The sequence below is a fragment of the Pseudonaja textilis genome, chromosome 12 (genome assembly GCF_049901715.1).
Source record: "Pseudonaja textilis isolate UNSWEBS1 chromosome 12, rPseTex1.2, whole genome shotgun sequence".
Taxonomy (NCBI): Eukaryota; Metazoa; Chordata; class Lepidosauria; order Squamata; family Elapidae; genus Pseudonaja; species Pseudonaja textilis.
Window position 1 is genome coordinate 19,940,363 of NC_142001.1, and position 20,399 is coordinate 19,960,761.

Consider the following 20,399-nt stretch of genomic DNA (forward strand, 5'->3'; position numbering starts at 1 on the left):
ATTCCTTGTCTGGCCTTCGGGTGCCTTGGAAAACAACTTGACCCCTTCCTCCTCCTCTCTGTGGCAGCCCCTCAAATATTGGAAGACTGCTATCCTGTCTCCCCTGATCCTTTTGTCCCTTAGAATCAGATTAAAGTCAGATTAACAGAGTTGGAAGGGATCTTGGAGGTCATCTAGTCCAACCCCCTGCCCTCAAATATTGGAAGGCTGCTCTCCTGTCTCCCCTGGTCCTTCTCTTCCCTAGACTAGCCAGGCCCAGTTCCTGCAACCGTTCATCGTATGTTTTAGCCTCCAGTCCCCTCATCATCCTGGTTGCTCTTCTCTGCCCTCTTTCTAACATTTCAACCTCTTTTTTATAACGTGGTGACCAAAACTGGATTGAGTATTCTGGAGTTGTAGATTATCTGTGACATTTAATTTTAATTTTTAACTTAGCTCTATCCCGGTTTTTATTATTTTTACAATAACTCAAGGCTGGGAACGTATCCTACGTCCTTTCCTCCACCTGTTTCCCCCACAAGAACAGTCCCGTGAAGTGGATTTGGGCTGAGGGAGAAGAGCTAAGCCAAAGTCATTCAGCTGTCCTAAGGCAGGACTAGAATTCACCGTCTCCTGGTGATTGGCTCAAAGTCACCCAACTGGCTTTGGGGCTTTAAGGTGGGGCTAGAATTCACCGTCTCCTGGTAATTGGCCCAAGGTCAGTCAGCCCTCTATGAGGCCTTAAGGTGAGACTTATGGAGTTCTAGAACTCCCGAAGTCACCTAGTTGGTTCTCATGCTAAGTCAGGATTAGAACTCACCGTCTCCTGGAGATTGGCCCAAGGTCAGTCAGCCCTCTATGATGCCTGAGGTGGGACTAGAACTCCCAAAGTCACCCAGTCGGCTTTCATGCTATTGCAGGACTAGAACTCACAGTCTCCTGGTTATTGGCCCCAAAGATATTCAACAGTCTTCTGTGCCTAAAGTGGGACTAGAACTCACCATCTCCTGGAGGTCACCCAAGTCACCCAACCATCTTTTGTGCCAAATGTGGGACTAGAACTCCCCATCTTCTGTTGATTGGCCCAGAGTCACCCGGCCACCTTTCATACTACAACTAGACTAGAACTCACCATCTCCCAGTCTGGTGCCTTCACCACTCAACCAAAGTGGCCTCAACCTCATGGAGGCAAAATTGCACCCCAACCTCTCGGCGCCCCAAATGAAACCCTTCCCTGAATTGTCCTCTCTTGTCCTCAGGGTCCCGCAAAGATTCAGTCCCCCAGGTTCTACTTCCGGAAGAGGAGAAACTAATCATCGAGGAAGTGCGGAGTAACGGGCAGACTGTGGCTGAGGAGAAGTGAGTGAGACCACGAGCCGAACCTATGGAAAAAGCTGCAGCAAAACCTCACGGGGGAACTTCTCCCATCTCCATTCCTCCCTGAGATTTCTTTGAGGGCTTCCTTCCCTTGTGTTGAGTCTTCTGCTGATGACCCAACCACGAACCCCAACGTTTTGATTCTTAGGAAGAAGTCTTCTATGGCCGAGGTGACCCATCTCAACGTCTTGTCAAGAGACACCACGGGAGCCCATGTAGGCAAGATGGTGTCATCCTCGTAGGAGGGGTGGGATTCAAACATCCCAACCACCGGTTCTCTGCCCAGTTGCTGGGTGGGCGTGGCCTACCAGAACTCCTAGAAGGGCCATTTTCCCCCCGTGTGGACTCTGCACTTACCTGCATCCAAAATGAGCCACGTGGAGACTCCTGGGAGGGGAGGGGCAGGGTGGGCGGGGCCATCTGGTCAATTCAACTACCGGCTTGGTGAACCAGTTGTAAATTTAACATCCGGTTCAACCGAACCAGCCCAAACGGGACACATCCATAGCCAAGAGTCATCAATCATGCTCTCCGATAATAATCTTGCGTGCCGACAGCTTTGGGCTGCCAAGGCGATTATCTGAGGCATTTAAGGAATGCACTGCTTTCCCCCACTCCCTTTCTGCTGGCGACTAAAAAGACCGAGGGAGTATTTTTTTAGTTGACAGCCATAAGTCAAGGACCACCGGTAGTTTAATGGGAAAGCTGTAAAATGAAACATAAACCTAATATGAAAATCATTAAAAGAATAAATCACCACGGTATGAAGCTCTAAAAATGAAAAAAAAGCAAAAAATGAAGGAAATATTTTGTGTCTCAGGCCGATGGATATTATTATTATTATTATTATTATTGCCTTTTTCTGCTGTCTCCTAGGAGTCTTGTGGACACCGTCTACGCGCTAAAAGACGAAGTCAAAGAACTGAAGCAGGTAATCCAGAATAATTGCATCAGGCTGGGCAGCCTTTATAAAGTTTTGCAAAAAAAAACAAAAGATTGCTGATTTCAACTGGGGGCTCCATAATCCTACTGACTTCCCGGTGGGTTTTGTTGTTGTTTCTTTGGAAAGAAGACTGGTTTTAGAATAACTCAATTGTCACTTGGAATGTAGACGAATCGGCATACATTAAAATGAAATTTCATTGCGTCCAAATAGGGCAAAACACCCCTAACAACTCAGTGGGGGTATTCTACCAGTTCGGCCCACTTTGGACAAACCGGTAGTAAAAAAAAATGCTAATGTTCTGCCAAACTGGTAGTAAAAAAAAAAACCAGCTACTCATTCGGCCGAACCAATATTTTTTTCCTTTTTTTTTTTCCTCCTGACAATCAGCTGTTCCAACGATCAGCTGTGTCGTGATCTCCCTCGCTGAGGCTTCCCTGAGACCTGGGAGGCAAAAAGGGGCGCAGTGAGGGCGGGCCGCCAAAAAAGAAGAAGCCACGCCCACCCAGTCACATGGCCACGCCCACAGGACCCGTAGTAAAAATATTTGCACCCCTGTAACAACTGCCTTGCTTCGCCATGGAAATTTGGAGTTCCATTGCAGTCGTTAGGTCAGGGCTGCCCGTACCCCAAATAAGATTTGCTGAAGGAAAGCCATTTTAATAATGTGCAAACACGGCTGTCCCTTTTCCCTCGCTTCCCCCTCTGTAGGAGAACAAACGAATGAAGCAATGTCTGGAAGAAGAGCTGAAATCCAGGAAAGATTTGGAAAAATTGGTCCGGAGGTTACTGAAGCAAACGGACGACAGTATTCGAGAAGAGACCGGCCGCCATTCCTCGATGCTAGCTTGAACCCCCCCAAACCTCACTCAGGAAAGTTTTCAGCCGCCTCTTGCTCCTTCGTCAGGGAATCACGCCTCTTTCGCTTCTTCGTCGCAGAAAAGAAAAGATAAAAACAAATAGCCCAGCTGTTTGTTTGGGTTTTTTTCTATTCCTCCTCCCCTCGTTTTGCATGCTGCTCACGGCCGCCGAAGATTTGCTCCAATATGGACATCACAAAAGTCGCAAAAAACTTTTCCAGGACTTCTGATATCGTTCCACCTCTTCCCGTGTGTCTCATCCCAAGACTATATTGCTCCCGAGAAGGGATGGGTCACCACTCAGCGTGAAGCAGGTTCCTGAGTGCAAAACCCAGTTGAGAGGAAACGCAGGGAAGAAACGACACACACACACACCCCAAAAAAACCCTGCCCGTACCTTCTTCTGTTCTTGTTTTGCTTTTAAAGTGTGTGTGTGTGTTTTTGTTTTTTTAATTTATTGAGTGGGAGGGAAAAGCAAACTCGGTTTCCTGAATTGCAACCGAGAGAGAAGCCAAAGGATCATTTGCACTTCTATTATTATCATTTTTTTTTTGCCCAGGGAATCAGGAAAACGAGCGTGAGATTCGCCGTCCTCTCCTCGAGACTGCGAGAATCCCCCTCTGCGGCCTTTCTGGATAGGATATTAATGCAAAGGATCTCAGATTTTCGGAGAACGGATCCCTCTGGATTCCCCGCTTTCAGTTCCTTGCGCATTAGCACGGATCCCTCAGGAAGTGGGTTGAAACGAAGAGACAGCAGCCAATGGCAGGTTCACCTCTTCCCATTGGTATTGTCTCGCCGGTTTGAGCTGGGGGAGAGTTGGACTAGAAAGATGACCAAGGTCCCTTCCATCTCTGTGATTCTGGTTTTAGCAGCAACCAAGGCGGCCTGATTACAGGTCTGTCCTCGCCTTACAACAGTTCCATTTTGTGACCCTTCAAAGTTACAAAAGGATGTGGGGGGGAAAGTGACTTACGAACATTTTTCAAGTTGCCAAGCGCCTGAAATTTTTTTGATCGCCCGGCCATGGGGGATGTAGCAACTGCCGCACGTGCGAGGAATGGTTGTACGTTAATTGTTTTTCAATGTTGTGGTAGCTTTTCATGGCCACTAAACGAAGAGTCGTAAGTCGAGTTACCTGGGCTCTGAGATTGGAGAGGAGCTAGCTGCCTTGGGCTTTCTATACCGGCAGAATTATTTTTTGATAGCCGCCCCGTAGCAAGAGTGAGACTGACTCCGAAAAAGTCCAGTGGGAGCTAGTCTTTGCGTTCCAGCTGTTGGCGGCTGGAGGGGAAAGTTTTGACAGGCAAAAGCTCTTTGGCTGCAGCAGCGGAACGCATTTGGAGACAGTCAGGAAGGGCCGAGACAATCAGATCGCAGGGGAAAGCCGAAAAATATGAAGAGGCAAAACGCACACAAACTGAGCGAGGGACGCATTCTTGGGTTGGCCAACTTTGTGTGGAAGCGTGTTGCAAAGAAACAGAATGGAGATGTGACCCCCTAGAAGATCTCCCTCAAGTCTGCATGTAAGCAATGGACTTTTCCCTCTTCAACCCCCAAAAAGAATGACCTTCTGCAAGGTAGACACTTCAAAAGGAATTCTTTATTGAAAGGAAATGATTCCAATACTAGTCAAAGCAGAATCTGCTTCCAGGCATACAGGAACAGATAAAGGGAGTTAGTACCCCTCCCCTTATTTAGATGTGGATTTTGTCAAACAAAGAACCAGTATGTTAATTCCTCCCCCCCATCCCCTTTTCTGGGAGCGTATCTTAGAAGAGTTTCCCAGGGAGTATCTTCCAGAGCTGGAATTTTTATGGTCCCTTCTCCTCTTGCTATCTCTCCAAGAGGTGACAAGTTTCTAGACATCTGGCTCCAGTCCTCCAGTTGTATATCATGTGTGAGTTATACAGATTCAATCAGAAAGGATGACTTATACCAACTTCCCCCCACCCTTCTTCTTCCATTGAAGAATGGCAGATACACGGATCTGACGCTGCAGCTCCTCAGTGTCCTTCTTGGTGAATGATCTACTGGGAATTGGGTGGGTTTTTTTTTCCCCGGCTGCAGAAGGTCTACTGTTTTCCCTTTTCGACCCACAGGGATTCACCTGGCCAGAAATTAGAATCAGACAGAATAGAGGAGGAGGAGGAGGAGGAGGAGGAGGAGGAGGAGGAGGAGGAGGAGGAGGAGGAGAAGGAGAAGGAGAAGGAGAAGGAGAAGGAGAAGGAGAAGAAGAAGAAGAAGAAGAAGAAGAAGAAGAAGAAGAAGAAGAAGAAGAAGAAGAAGAAGAAGAAGAAGAAGAAGAAGAAGAAGAAGAAGAAGAAGAAGAAGAAGAAGAAGAAGAAGAAGAAGAAGAAGAAGAAGAAGTAATGACCCTACTTTGTAGGCCTTCTTTTTTTTAAAAAAAGAAAATATGATAGGTTTCCAAGTTCAGCTGTTATCTTATAAAGGAGCTTCTTGAAAGGGTTCAAACCATCTAGACCAGGGATGTCCAACCTTGTCAACTTTAAGACCTGTGGACTTCCAACTCCCAGCTATTCTGACTGGGGAATTCTGGGAGTTGAAGTCCACAGGTCTTACAATGGCCAAGGTTGGGCCGCTTCTCTATTTGGGGGAGCGATGGAGTTGAAGGTTTGCCAACTTCTGAGAACATACCTGGAGGCACCTCTCCTCAAACCTTCCTAAATTCAGCAGTGGGGAGGAGGAACACCTGCCCTGAGCTGAATGCCGAGATGATCTTCGGAGGCCCCTGCATGATCTTTGGTGTTTTCACTTGTTTCTGTGCTTCCTTACTACTCCCAGCCAGGTGCTTCCCAAAACTTGGATCCATAGGTGTCCTAAGCAATTCCAAAACTGTATCTGGAGCATGTCGGGGGTGGGTTGAAATCAATATCCACAAATCCACCTCTCTTCAAGTTTGAGGTGGCCGCTCAGGAACGAGCAGCAATTTCAACATAGGAAGAAGAATTATTATGCTGATCTGTTCTTGGCAATCAAGGAAACCATGAAATCTCTGGGCACAAGAGATTATATAATACATAATCTTGATTTCTCAAGGATTGCTAATTTTTTCAGAAAACTATAACACAAACTTTTGGACTTCTTTGCTAAGCATAAATTCCATCTCTGCTTGGTCAGCCAAGGAAATTACTGTGTCCAAGCCTCCAAAATTTAGGAAATACTGGCCTGTTTCCACTATATGCATCAGATGTTATAATATGTTTGTGTGTGTTGTTGTTCTATGGAAAATTAAGGCTGCAAAAATTCCACATTTTTCAGAGAAATCCAAGGAACTCAGAGAGAATTTCCGCAAAAATGCATAGGATTGTGATATTTTAAAAAAAGGAAGAATATACAATTGTACTAAAGGAATAGAAGCCATTTGAACCTGATTGGATAATATGCATATATATATATATATATATATATATATATAAATACATATAAATATATATTTACAGTTTTATGTAAATAGGTTTCTGTTAAGACTTTATCTTATTTGTTCCTTTCGTTGCTTTTCGATTTTTCTCTTGTTCTGTTTTTATTTCCGGCCCACCACAACTGATGCAATCAAACCCCTTTTTTTCTAAAAAATATTTTTATTTTGAGAAATTTTTAAAATTTTGGTTTTCAAGGAAATAAAAGAGGATTTTTAAAAGAAAACAGGCTGTGCCTTTACAAGCGTACGTGTCATCTTTCATGATATTAGGTCTGTCTGGTTATTTCTCCTCAGAGTGGTTTAGTTTTGGCTAAAAACGAAAGGAGGTCGTTGCAAAAATCTCCCTTAAAAAAACAACAACCCGGAAGTTTAAGCAGAAAACATCAGCAAAAGAAAATGTTTTGGTTCAACCATTTTGGCAGGTTGTTTAAGAACAGGATGAGATGGAATTGGTTTGTCTTTTCATCATGCACACAACCACTTCCGTCGACTCTGCCAAACCAACATATTTATAATTCATTAGAGCTGGTTGCCTAAAGCAGGGGTCTCCAACCTTGGCAACTTTAAGACTTGTGGACTTCAACTCCGAGAAGAGAGTTGAAGTCCACAAGTCTTAAAGTTGCCAAGGTTGGAGATCCCTGGCCTAAACCATAGGAGCCTACTTAACACATAAGACTAAGGAGTTGTCATCTTTGATCCTACACAACATCACTTCGAGCTGTGAGAGTTGAGTTTGGGAACCATCTGAGCCAAGATTTCATCATCTCATGGCTACTTCAGCAAGCATTAGGGAACCTAATTTTTTTTCCTTGGGTCCAAAATATGAAAAGCGGTTGCAGGAATTGTCTAGTTATGAATATGTCTAGTTTAATGAAAAGAAGGACTAGGGGGTGACATGATAGCAGTGTTCCAATAGCTAAGGCAAGAGTCTTCAAACTTGGCAAGTTTAAGACTTGTGGACTTCAAACTCCCAGACTTCCTGAGCTAACACGACTGGAGGAAGAATTCTGGGAGTTGAAGTTCACAAGTCTTAAACTTGCCAAGTTTGGAGCCCCTGTTCTAAGGGGTCGCCAGAGAGGGGAGAGTATTCTCCAAAGCAGCAGAAGGCAGGACAAGAAGCAATGGGTGGAAACTCATCAAGGAGAGAAGCAACCTGGAATTAAGGAGAAACTTCCAGACACGAGGACAATTAATCAGTGGGACAACTTGACTCCAGAACTTATGGGTGCTCCATCACTGGAGGTTTTTAAGAAGAGGCTGGACAGCTACTTGTTTGGAATGGTATTAAATTCTCTTGCCTGAGCAGGGGTCGGGCTAGAAGACCAAAGTCCCTTCTAACTGTGTTAAACAGTCTTGTATAAAATATACTCATATATAATCATAGGAGGGTTTACACGTTATGCAAAGCTGGCCGTGTTGACTAGACATTTTTGCAGTTGGCATCTCAGCACCTCTGAAGAACATCAGATTGGGGAGCGTTGGTTGATCTTGAGGAACAAGCAGTTAGGGTCTTTCTTAGTCCACCTTGGAGGTAACTGTGACCTGGGGTGGGCTTCCAGGATGCAGCAGATGCTTCCCCACTGAGATATGGGTCCATCAGTGAGTTCTACTAGCAAAGCACGCATGAGAACAAGAGGCACCCAGATTTCTCCTTCAGCAACAGTCCTGGAAGCCACGTGAGATGCTGTCTTGAAACTGGCAGCGCTCAGCCTTCCAACATGGAACAAACCACTGCTCTCATATTCAGGGTCGCCTATATTTGATAACCTTCAGATCTGAACAATTCACCCTCTCCCCCCCTGCTTAATAAATTAAATAAAATACATCTATAAAAGAAATAGAACCAGAGAGTTCATAAATACGGTTGGAGGACAGGAGAAGGGATGGCGGGACACAGAATGAAGGATCTTTTTCTAGGAGAGCTGAATAAGGCCAAAGTAGGTGTACCCATAGTTGAAATCTACTCTGGAGATGTCTGTTACATTGACAAAGAGGGTGTGGCCAGACTGGAGCTCCACAGCCCTGCTCAGGTGGATGGACTGCAAATCACACAGGTCCACTGCAGTGTTGTAAGTCCCAACACCCTTCATTAGCAGTTGATGTGTCTCCAACGGCAGGTCAAGATAGACTTGGACCTTGAATATGAGTGGGGCATGCAACTCTGGCTTGCTGCAAAAGGTGACCTGGGCATAAATGTAATACCGTCCGCCTTTGCTAATTGTGATTTTTCCATCCCGGTTGGAGAACACGTCGTCCTTTGGGGCATAGGTCGTATTCTTCCAGTGTAGAACTGTAGGGAGGAAGGCGATAGGTTTACATTTATTCCATGTCAGCTCAATAAGGTAAAACCAGATTAAGAAACCAATGGCCTAGAAGTCTACTTTTATTTTTGGGTAAGGGACAACTACATGCTGGCTTGGGAATTCTGGGAGTTGAAGTCCATACATCGTAAAGTTGTCCAGTTTGAAAAGCTTTTGAGGGTTGAGGGTTTCTTCAATCGGCCCGGGGGAGCGGGGGGCAGCCTGTCAACCCTGAAGCTGACCTGGCTGTGGCTACTTTCTTTTCTGTAGCTTTTTCTACAGGGATTTTTCTTCACGTGGCTTCAGGCTTGACACAGCCTGGAGCTGAGGGTGAGGGGTGTAGTGATAGCTGGGGTTCTGCAGATAGAGACCCTGGGAAAATCCCCCCAAAGGTCTGCAGGAAAATCCCTCATCCCGTTTTCCAACCAATCAATTGTTCTTTATTTGGGATCACAGGATCCACTCTCTCTCTCTCTCTCTCTCTCTCTCCCCCACCCCCAAGAACAGAGCTCAAAAGCAGATTAGTGAAGGAATGTGGCTGCCTTGGAGAGGGTGAGGGGGGTGAGGGACTTTCTGTGTGTGTGTGTGTGTGTGTGTGTGTGTGTGTGTGAGAGAGAGAGAGAGAGAGAGAGAGAAAGAGAGAGAACATCATTGCTAGCCCTCTGAGGTTAGATTGGATCTCTTTCTCTCTCTCTCTCTCTCTCTCCCATCAATGTCAGCAAACCACTGTCAATCAAAATTCATATTAGTGGTCCACGGGATTTAAAATTATGAGTTTGGTGGTCCCTGAGGTCCAAAAAGTTGGTGACTCCTGTTTGTCTGAGCTATTTTTCGAGTTAATCTCTCTTGGCCTGGGCTCAACCCCGTCTTATCTGACTCTTCCCTTGAAAGCAACTCTTTCTCCAATTCCACGAGACCAGAAAATAATGCCGGTTCTCACCTTTGCTCTGGCTGCTCTTTCCCGCCAGGTGAACGCTTGCACCTCGCTTTGGATTACCTGAAATAAATAAATAAAAAACAAAACAGCGGTCATTGAAAGTTTCTGCCTTTAGATCAAAATTTGTTATCTAGATATAATGCTACCTGACTCTTTAATTCACAATTTATGAAAAAGCTTTGCCCTTTTAATAAAATTTGTGAGCCAGACAAGGTGCTACCCAACTCTTAATTTTCAATTTATTGGCTAGAATAAGGTTCCTCGCTCCGTGAACCCTTCATTGACTGGAGGATGGTCCGGAAAGGGAAAAGGCACTAGAAAAAACCAGAAAGAAGGCCTGAAAAAGTCAGAAATATGGCACAGAACGATCCAAATGAACTAATTTCCAAGTGAGGTTTGTACAGCTAGGGAGTTGCCAGCATTTGTGGAAAATTTTCTCCACTGTTTTAGGGCCAAGATGCCTCCAGTAATGTAATTGCATTCATAACCAATTTTCTGGTGCTAGTATTATGACTTCATAGCCTCTTAGAAATCGTTTTTGGCAATGGTGTTAATGTGCCTTGAACCAACGGTGTGTGTGAGAGAGAGAAGTGGAGAAGAGAGAAAGGGGGGAGGGAGGGAGAGAGAGAAAGAGAGAGAGAGAGAAAGGGGGGAGGGAAAGAGAGAGAAAGAGGGAGGGAGAGAGAGAAAGAGAGAGAAAGAGATAAAGGGGGAGGGAGAGGGAGAGGGAGAGGGAGGGAGAGAGAGGGAAGGAAAGCTTTTTCGACTTACCTGTTTGCATAGCTGGCACAATTTGATCTGGACCCTGTAGAAGAAAAAGAAACTCTTTATTTATACGATTTATAGAGGGTTAAAAACATACACATTTAAAAAGCAACAACAATCCCACAATATTTATTGAGAAGTTTCCCCAGGTCATCCAATCTCTCCTAAACCTCAAAGCCTGAATTTGGCTTCACCATCAGAAGGTCAAAAAAAGGGGGAAAGGAAGGAGCCCACAGGGTAAGATTTTAAATAGCTCAACCAGGGAACTGGACTTTTTATTTCAGATGACCGACTGTGCCGCATTGAATGGGGTGACTCCATATTTTTCTATGCTGCTTCAGTGATGCTGCATTTAGGAATTGCAAACAGGGATCAAGGCAAAACAGCCCTGGTTGAAATCACAAAAGTCCCTCTTTTTCTTTTTTTTTTCTTTTCTCTTTTTTGCATTTTGGAGACCCCCAGTACCCCAGACAGAGGGAGCAATTGCTCTCAGTTCCATATGAAATAAAATTATAACGTAATCCGAAATTTTTTTTAAAAAACGTGCCTTGACCTGGAACAGAGGAAGTGAGTTAATCCATCTTCTTTTCCTGCCTGGGTCTTTGGGGCCACAACCTTTCATTTTTTAAAAGATTATCTGGGACAGCTCCTGCGGCTTTAAATCGGTTATTATTCTTAAATGACTTTGGGTTTTGCAAGATGAAAACTCTGGGACAGGAAAACCTGTATAACTTGCAGTCTCAGAATGATCCCCTGAGCGTGAATAGAACTAGGGTGTGAAAATAGGGTGTGAAAATGCAAATGCTACTTCCAAGAAGCCACTTTCTTTGCCTCTAAAAGTGCTTTTGTTTTGTCTGTCTGTTTGTTTGTTTTTTCCCCTCTTCTTTTTTAATATAAGCATCAACTTTTCCCCCTTCCTTCCTCCCCAGATCTGGCTTACGCAACCAGCTTTTTCCGAAACAACACATTTCTAGATGTCCCACTTTTTCCAATGGTTAACGGAATAACAGAAGTTGGAAGGGACCTTGGAGGTCATCTAGTCCAGTGGTCAGCAACGCACCTGGGCTGGCCACTGGGCTGCCTCTTTCCAATTCTTTCTTCTTCTGCTTTTGGCTGCACGCAAGGAAAGCAGCAAAAGTCTTTTTTTCTCTCCCCCAAACTCCACCAGAAATGAGACTTTGGGACCCTGCAAGGCCTCCTGCTCCAAGAAGCTGTGCCAGCAAAGACTCATTTCTGGTGGAATTTGGGGGAAAGAAAGAACGACTTCTGCTGCTTCTGCTGCTTTCCTTGCATGAAGCCCAAAGTCTCTCCCTCTCTCTCTCCCCCTGAGAACGGAGCTGGAGACGGAATCCTGTGATCCCAAATAAAGAACGATCGATTGGTAGGAAAACAGGGTGGGGGATTTTCCTGCAGACTTTTTTTGGGGGGGTATTTTCCCAGGGTTTCTGGTCCATGGGATTTAAAATTATGAGTTTGGGGGTCCCTGAGGCCCAAAAGGTTGGTGACCCCTGGGCTAGGCCAACTCTCTGCTCAAGCAGGAGATACCATCCCAGTCCAATGGTCATCCGGTTTCTTCTTAAAAACCTTCAGTGATGGAGCCCCCCCAAGTCCTGAAGTGAAGCCTCTGCCCCTGGTGAATGGTTCTCGCTGTCCGAAATTTTTTCCTTACTTCTAGGTTGGATCTCTCTTTGACAATAACCGAGTTGGAAGGGACCTCGGAGGTCTTCTAGTCCAACCCTTGCTCAGGCAGGAGAGCCTAGACCATTTCAGACCAAGAGTTGTCCGTTCACATTCCAAGCTTGGGAAGGACGAAAAGAACTCAGCAAACAACCCAAGGATGCTTTTAGGTCAAACTCGGGCACAGACAAAATTCAATCACCTTTTGGGAAGAAGAAGCATCCATCAGTTCTCGGAAGCTTTCTGAAATCTTCGCGCAATCTAGAAAGGAGATATCCTGCCCCTGCGGTTTCCGACAGCTCTGCACTCGTTTCAGGAACACCAAATCTTCATGTAATATCAGCTCATTGCTCATCTATCAGGGAAAACCATCTCACATTAGAACCGTGGATTCAGCCTTGAATCGGCTCAACAAGTCAAGTGGAACATTTCGTTATCATGTCAAAATGCCAGTGAGAGACACATGGAGTCAATGGGTTCCTGTTTGCTCACAGGGAATGCAATTGCAGTGCGCTTTTTAATTTAACATTCTTGCCATACGATAGATGGATGGATGGATAAATGGATGATAGATAGATAGATAGATAGATAGATAGATAGATAGATAGATAGATAGATAGATAGAAAGAGAGAGAGGGAGAGAGAGAGAGAGAGAGAGAGAGAGAGAGAGAGAGAGAGAGAGAGAGATGGATGATAGAGAGGGGGGGACAGAGAGAGACGGATGGAGATAGATAGATAGATAGATAGATAGATAGATAGATAGATAGATAGATAGATACCGTAGATAAATGGGTGGGTGGGTGGATGGATGGAGATGGATGGATGGATGGATGGATGGAGATAGATAGATAGATAGATAGATAGATAGATAGATAGATAGATAGATAGATAGATAGATCATGGGGCTAAAGTAGGGCAGTTTACAACAAGAGAAAGGAAGAAATGAAAAGAGTATAAACAGAACAGAATATATCATGAGGATCCCACGCAAAGATATGCAAACCGAATTGATGGATTAATCCGTCTGCTACATTTTCTTTTAACTGAAGAAAGTTTTTTAATTAGTTTATCAGTCTAAAATACAAAGGGACATTTTTTAAAAAAGGAATAGAAAACAGAGGGGAGGGAAAAAGAAAAAAGATGGAGTAAAGAAAAAGGCACCGACTTCCAACTCTCTTTAGCACAGTGGAAGATAACCTCTATTATTATTTCTTTAATCTTTCTTATGTTTTACATGTTGATAAACTCATACAAATGGGGTTTTTTTTAAACAGTTTTTAATCTGAGCAGCTCATCCCCATGGACGATATCACTCCCATGTTTTAATTTTTAAAAAGCAAAAGAAGTTCAAGACATAAAGAGATGTTCAATCACAGACTGGAAAATATCCTGATATGTACTTCCTGGCCCCCTGGAGAAACACTTAATAATATTTTTTCACCTGTTTTAGTCTTTAAAAAACAAATCAATCTTAATTTGCAAGGTTTCTTCAGAAACCTGGGGGCTGGCTATCACGCACAGATATATCACAGTAGGAAATGATGAAATCATGTTATAATAGATTCCCACATGATGTCAAAACTAAGGCTGAATTGCAGCTTTAGCTCAAGTTTTTAGCTCAACATGCTGGTCAAAAATCAGGAAGATGACACACGAAGAGTTGACTTCCGGTGAACAAGCCAGAGTCACAATTGATTTGTCCACTCCTGGTCCTCCTAGCTGAACATGAGGTTGGAATCCAGACCTGCTAAAATCAATGTGAGGCGTGGCCGACTCGATCCTTCTCTTCTAAATAAGGTTCCAGCTGGACCCAGAACCAGCAGGATGACGCCAACTCAATTCTGAGTAGACAAGTAACTTGCAAAGCTATGGAGGAAATAGTTGCTTGGTGTTGCAAAATAGTTGCTTGGCGTTGCCAATTCTCAGAAACAAGGGGGGTGGAATTACTGAAGTCAACTCATCCTACCCCAGTTCTACCCCCAAAACAATTGGGACAGCATCACAGCCCAATCCCTCCCTCTATCAAGGTTTGTTAAGTAGGTTAGCCGGAAGGACAATGACTCAACCGAGTAGCATATCCTTTTCTGAAGCACTGATGTTGCCCTAAACAGTTGTGGCCGGGATGATTGATACTACCTCTGAATCTTGATGGTTTTCCCTTGTTCTCACCCAATTTGTCATCCAGTAATCTTTACCCTACTTATTTTATTTAGGTCACTGTTTGGTTTTCTTGGTTTTTTTTTTAATGTTTTAAAGAGTTAGTAAGTTGACCAGGGTCTCTGAGCGATATATAAATTTAATTGTTGGTTGCACAGTCAGACCAATGTTTAGACTGGAGATGGTATTTTTGTCCACCTCTTGAGTCCTTCTTTGGGATAGGCAGATGTTGCTTGGTGGTGTTCAAAACGTTACTGCAGGATGTAAGCTGTTCTGAGTCAGGTTGCTTTTTGCAATTGACTAATGGGAATTTTATCAATGCCGAGTAAAGCTGCCTTTTGCAATTGACCGAGGGTGATTTTTGTCAATGCTGATGGTGTTCAAGTAGGCTTATTATTACTTCCCAGTATTTTTATTCAGGATTAAACAGGTAAAACAAATAAACAAAAAAGTTACTGTTATGTCTGTCCTTTGGAAAAATTGCAACCTGCCACTTAGTTCTAGATTTTGTTCTGTCTTGGACTCAGAACATAGCAAAATATGTAAATATTAATAAACTGGGAATTGTAAACACTGCAAACAAATTCAACATTTAAGGCTGCCCTTCCTAAACAAAAATAGATAGATGATAGATGATAGATGATAGATGATAGATAGATAGATAGATAGATAGATAGATAGATAGATAGATAGATAATAGATAGATAGATGATAGATAGATAGATAGATAGATAGATAGATAGATAGATAGATAGATAGATAGGCTATCCTGGAAGAGTTGCAACTTCAGAAACCTGACAGAATGCCACTATAAAAATACGGTAAAAAGAACAGAAGATAACTTCAAAAGAGAAACATCAACACACAATGAAAAGACCATATAATAAACTTGGGAAAACAAAACCCAACTTTGCTTTGTTTAGGAAGAAGGACTCAGTTTATCAGATATTTTAGGTCTCTTGGCTAAATTGAGAACATTCAGTCAACCTTTAGCTGTGTGTTCTGTCTCATCACACAACTAAGAAAGACTCAAGGACTCATCATGGCTGTTCAACAGAGACCTACATGTTAGCATCACTTTCCAAGAAAAGAAAGAAAGAAAGAAAGAAAGAAAGAAAGAGAGAGAGAGAGAGAGAGAGAGAGAGAGAAAGAAAGAAAGAAAGAAAGAAAGAGAGAAAGAAAGAGAGAGAAAGAAAGAGAGATTGTGGGGCTCAGAGAGAAAGTAGGGCAGTTTACAACAAGAGAAAGGAAGAAATGAAAAGAGTATAAACAGAACAGAATATATCATGAGTGATCCCACGCTTGAGATATGCAAACCGAATTGATGGATTAATCAGTCTGCTACATTTTCTTTTAACTGAAGAGAGTTTTTATTAGTTTATCAGTCTAAAATACAAGAGACATTTTAAAAAAAAGGAATAGAAAACAGAGGGGAGGGAAAAGAAAAAGATGGAGTAAAGAAAAAGGCACCGACTTCCAACTCTCTTTAGCACAGTGGAAGATAACCTCTATTATTATTTCTTTAATCTTTCTTATGTTTTACATGTTGATAAACTCATACAAATGGGGTTTTTTTAAACAGTTTTTAATCTGAGCAGCTCATCCCCATGGACTATATCACTCCCATGTTTTAATTTTTAAAAGCAAAAGAAGTTCAAGACATAAAGAGATGTTCAATCACAGACTGGAAAATATCCTGATATGTACTTCCTGGCCCCCTGGAGAAACACTTAATAATATTTTTTCACCTGTTTTAGTCTTTAAAAACAAATCAATCTTAATTTGCAAGGTTTCTTCAGAAACCTGGGGCTGGCTATCACGCACAGATATATCACGCAGTAGGAAATGATGAAATCATGTTATAATAGATTCCCACATGATGTCAAAACTAAGGCTGAATTGCAGCTTTAGCTCAAGTTTTTAGCTCAACATGCTGGTCAAAAATCAGGAAGATGACACACGAAGAGTTGACTTCCGGTGAACAAGCCAGAGTCACAATTGATTTGTCCACTCCTGGTCCTCCTAGCTGAACATGAGGTTGGAATCCAGACCTGCTAAAATCAATGTGAGGCGTGGCCGACTCGATCCTTCTCTTCTAAATAAGGTTCCAGCTGGACCCAGAACCAGCAGGATGACGCCAACTCAATTCTGAGTAGACAAGTAACTTGCAAAGCTATGGAGGAAATAGTTGCTTGGTGTTGCAAAATAGTTGCTTGGCGTTGCCAATTCTCAGAAACAAGGGGTGGAATTACTGAAGTCAACTCATCCTACCCCAGTTCTACCCCCAAAACAATTGGGACAGCATCACAGCCCAATCCCTCCCTCTATCAAGGTTTGTTAAGTAGGTTAGCCGGAAGGACAATGACTCAACCGAGTAGCATATCCTTTTCTGAAGCACTGATGTTGCCTAAACAGTTGTGGCCGGGATGATTGATACTACCTCTGAATCTTGATGGTTTTCCTTGTTCTCACCCAATTTGTCATCCAGTAATCTTTACCCTACTTATTTTATTTAGGTCACTGTTTGGTTTTCTTGGTTTTTTTTTTTAATGTTTTAAAGAGTTAGTAAGTTGACCAGGGTCTCTGAGCGATATATAAATTTAATTGTTGGTTGCACAGTCAGACCAATGTTTAGACTGGAGATGGTATTTTTGTCCACCTCTTGAGTCCTTCTTTGGGATAGGCAGATGTTGCTTGGTGGTGTTCAAAACGTTACTGCAGGATGTAAGCTGTTCTGAGTCAGGTTGCTTTTTGCAATTGACTAATGGGAATTTTATCAATGCCGAGTAAAGCTGCCTTTTGCAATTGACCGAGGGTGATTTTTGTCAATGCTGATGGTGTTCAAGTAGGCTTATTATTACTTCCCAGTATTTTTATTCAGGATTAAACAGGTAAAACAAATAAACAAAAAGTTACTGTTATGTCTGTCCTTTGGAAAAATTGCAACCTGCCACTTAGTTCTAGATTTTGTTCTGTCTTGGACTCAGAACATAGCAAAATATGTAAATATTAATAAACTGGGAATTGTAAACACTGCAAACAAATTCAACATTTAAGGCTGCCCTTCCTAAACAAAAATAGATAGATGATAGATGATAGATAGATAGATAGATAGATAGATAGATAGATAGATAGATAGATAGATAATAGATAGATAGATAGATAGATAGATAGATAGATAGATAGATAGATAGATAGATAGATAGATAGATAGATAGATAGATAGGCTATCCTGGAAGAGTTGCAACTTCAGAAACCTGACAGAATGCCACTATAAAAATACGGTAAAAAGAACAGAAGATAACTTCAAAAGAGAAACATCAACACACAATGAAAAGACCATATAATAAACTTGGGAAAACAAAACCCAACTTTGCTTTGTTTAGGAAGAAGGACTCAGTTTATCAGATATTTTAGGTCTCTTGGCTAAATTGAGAACATTCAGTCAACCTTTAGCTGTGTGTTCTGTCTCATCACACAACTAAGAAAGACTCAAGGACTCATCATGGCTGTTCAACAGAGACCTACATGTTAGCATCACTTTCCAAAAGAGAAAGAAAGAAAGAAAGAAAGAAAGAAAGAAAGAGAGAGAGAGAGAGAGAGAGAGAGAGAGAGAGAAAGAAAGAAAGAAAGAAAGAAAGAAAGAAAGAAAGAAAGAAAGAAAGAAAGAAAGAAAGAAAGAAAGAAAGAAAGAAAGAAAGAAAATAAATCTCCCATGCCCTTGGGATTGAATTCAAAAGTCTTCCCAATGTGATAACTATGTTTTGCATTGCTACAATGGCGGATGCTGGTCTGAATTTCTCATAGGTGTTTTTTAGCAAAAGGAAACTGGATTGTTTTTTGAGGAAGATGTTTCTGGTCTGAATGCTTTTGTTAACAAAGTTTTTACACAGCCTACGAATGATTGATGGAAACAAAAACAGAAGGGTTGATCAATGGGAAAAGGGCACATTGCACTCCAACATCCTTTCCAGAAGGCAGGGAAGGATGTATATTGAAGTAATGATAGGCTGCCTTTGTGATCGATTAAGTTTATCAGCCTAAAACTCTCTCCATGTCCAGCTTGCTCTTGTCCAGAAAGAAAGAAGAAAGAAAGAAAGAAAGAAAGAAAGAAAGAAAGAAAGAAAGAAAGAAAGAAAGAAAGAAAGAAGGAAGGAAGGAAGGAAGGAAGGAAGGAAGGAAGGAAGGAAGGAAAGAAAGAAAAAGAAAGAAAGAAAGAAAGAAAGAAAGAAAGAAAGAGAAAGAAAGAAAGAGAGAGAGAGAGAGAGAAGGAAAGAAAGAAGGAAGGAAGAAAGGAAGGAAGGAAGGAAGGAAGGAAGGAAGGAAGGAAGGAAGGAAAGAAAGAAAGAAAGAAAGAAAGAAAGAAAGAAAGAGAGAGAAAGAAAGAAAGAAAGAAAGAAAGAAAGAAAGAAAGAAAGAAAGAAAGAAAGAAAAAGAAAGAAAGAAAGAAAATCTCCCAGACCCTTGGGATTGAATGTAAGCAGGAGAAACCAACAAGGAGGCTGCAGATACGGTGAAGGTCTCTGGGAGGAACAAATTCTCAAGGTCTTCTCTTAGGAATGAATAGATGTGTGGGAAGCCAAGGAGGCTGGAGATGGATGGAGAAAGGCAGCCCACTCAGATACACCTTCCTTGTAATTAAGAACCCCATGGCACAACCCTCATATGTTCTCCTTTGAAATTTCTTTGAAAGCACTTTCTCTTCCTTCCATTCTATGGAATCAGAATAATCAAGAGTGACCCATCCATCCATCCATCCATCCCTCCATCCATCCATAGATTTACACCTGTCTTTCCTCCAGGAGCTAAGACAACAGACACAGGATACTTTCTTCCAGTGAGTTCCCTCAAGAGATTGAGGTGGAGCCGAGAAGACTGGTCTAAAATCATTAAACATCCTTCCATTGCTAGATGGGGGGTGATATTTGATTCCCCCCAATCAACATGCTAACCCCCGCATTAGAAAGCAGAATAAGAGTTTGATACCACAGGAACTTCGGCCACCTGATGGAAGGACTCACTGGAGAAGAGCCTAACGCTGAGAACGATGGAGGGCAATAGAAGAAGAAGAAGAAGAAGAAGAAGGGGACGGCAGAGAATGAGGTGGCTGGATGGAGTCACTGAAGCAATTGATATGACCTTAAATGGACTCCAGAAGACGGTGAAGGACAGGAAGGCCTGGAGGAATGTTGCCCAAGGGGTCGCGATGGGTCAGACATGACTTCGCAACAACAACAACCCAGGAACTCAACCTGTGGTCCCACTGTAGTTGCCTTCCCACCCATGGAAACCCAACCTTGACGCCTTCCCTATAAAGAAACCGGGCTTACCTTGTCTACCTTGAGGTGAAGGTGCAAAATATAGAGGATAGTGACCACCATTTGAGCAATAACGAAGATAGTGATCACCCCCAAGAAGGTCTTGATGGTGGCCCTTGACACTGGTTTAGCCGGTGGCATTTCTGATGGCGAGTACGGCTGCTGCCTTGGTTCCTCCATGTGCTGAATCTATACCTTCCAAAGCTCTCGTGCAACTACCATGAAATTTGGGTCTGAGTCTGTACAGTGTGTGCCAGCCCACAACTTCCTGAGGAACAAATTGCATATTCTACTCTGAGCGTGTGGAGTGTGCGTGCGTGTGTGTGTGTGTGTGTGTGTGTGTGTGTGTGTTAACCCTGGTCTTCCATAACAAGAATGAAACAAAATCATCCTTTGAACCCCATTTCTGGGGGCCCCTACGATGAATTCTTTGCTCTCTTTTTCACTTCTCCTTCTTTCCTTCTCCTCCTCCTCCCTTCTTCAAATTGCAATATCGAGACCTCCTCGGATTTCATTTCTCCGAAGAAGAAGAAGATTTTTTAAAAATCATCTGGGTTAAGCCCAAAAGTCAGCCTTATTTGATGTCCACTGATGCTACATGTCAACGATATATTTCATTCAGAAAAACGTACGGAGTCCAACAT

General features: G+C 42.8%; 2 protein-coding genes across 3 annotated transcripts in view; one reads left to right on the plus strand and one right to left on the minus strand.

The window, feature by feature from the left end:
- The window catches only part of ARHGEF6 (Rac/Cdc42 guanine nucleotide exchange factor 6), a 38,806-nt gene extending 35,540 nt beyond the window's left edge, over positions 1–3,266 (plus strand). For both annotated transcript variants that reach the window (XM_087940799.1, XM_087940800.1), the window contains 3 exons: positions 1,239–1,338; positions 2,233–2,287; positions 3,011–3,266. In XM_087940799.1, coding sequence (XP_087796925.1) covers positions 1,239–1,338; positions 2,233–2,287; positions 3,011–3,151 — 296 coding nt within the window. In that variant the 3' untranslated portion in view covers positions 3,152–3,266. The remainder of the gene's footprint in view (positions 1–1,238; positions 1,339–2,232; positions 2,288–3,010) is intronic.
- A 5,072-nt stretch (positions 3,267–8,338) lies between these two features.
- Positions 8,339–19,984, minus strand: CD40LG (CD40 ligand). Its single transcript, XM_026716565.2, has 5 exons — positions 19,768–19,984; positions 12,483–12,635; positions 10,610–10,643; positions 9,842–9,898; positions 8,339–8,891 (listed from the first exon to the last, which is right to left on the minus strand). Exons 1-5 carry the CDS (start codon positions 19,933–19,935, stop codon positions 8,515–8,517), a joined length of 789 nt encoding a protein of 262 aa, XP_026572350.2. The 5' UTR covers positions 19,936–19,984; the 3' UTR covers positions 8,339–8,514.
- Positions 19,985–20,399: the final 415 nt, after the last annotated feature.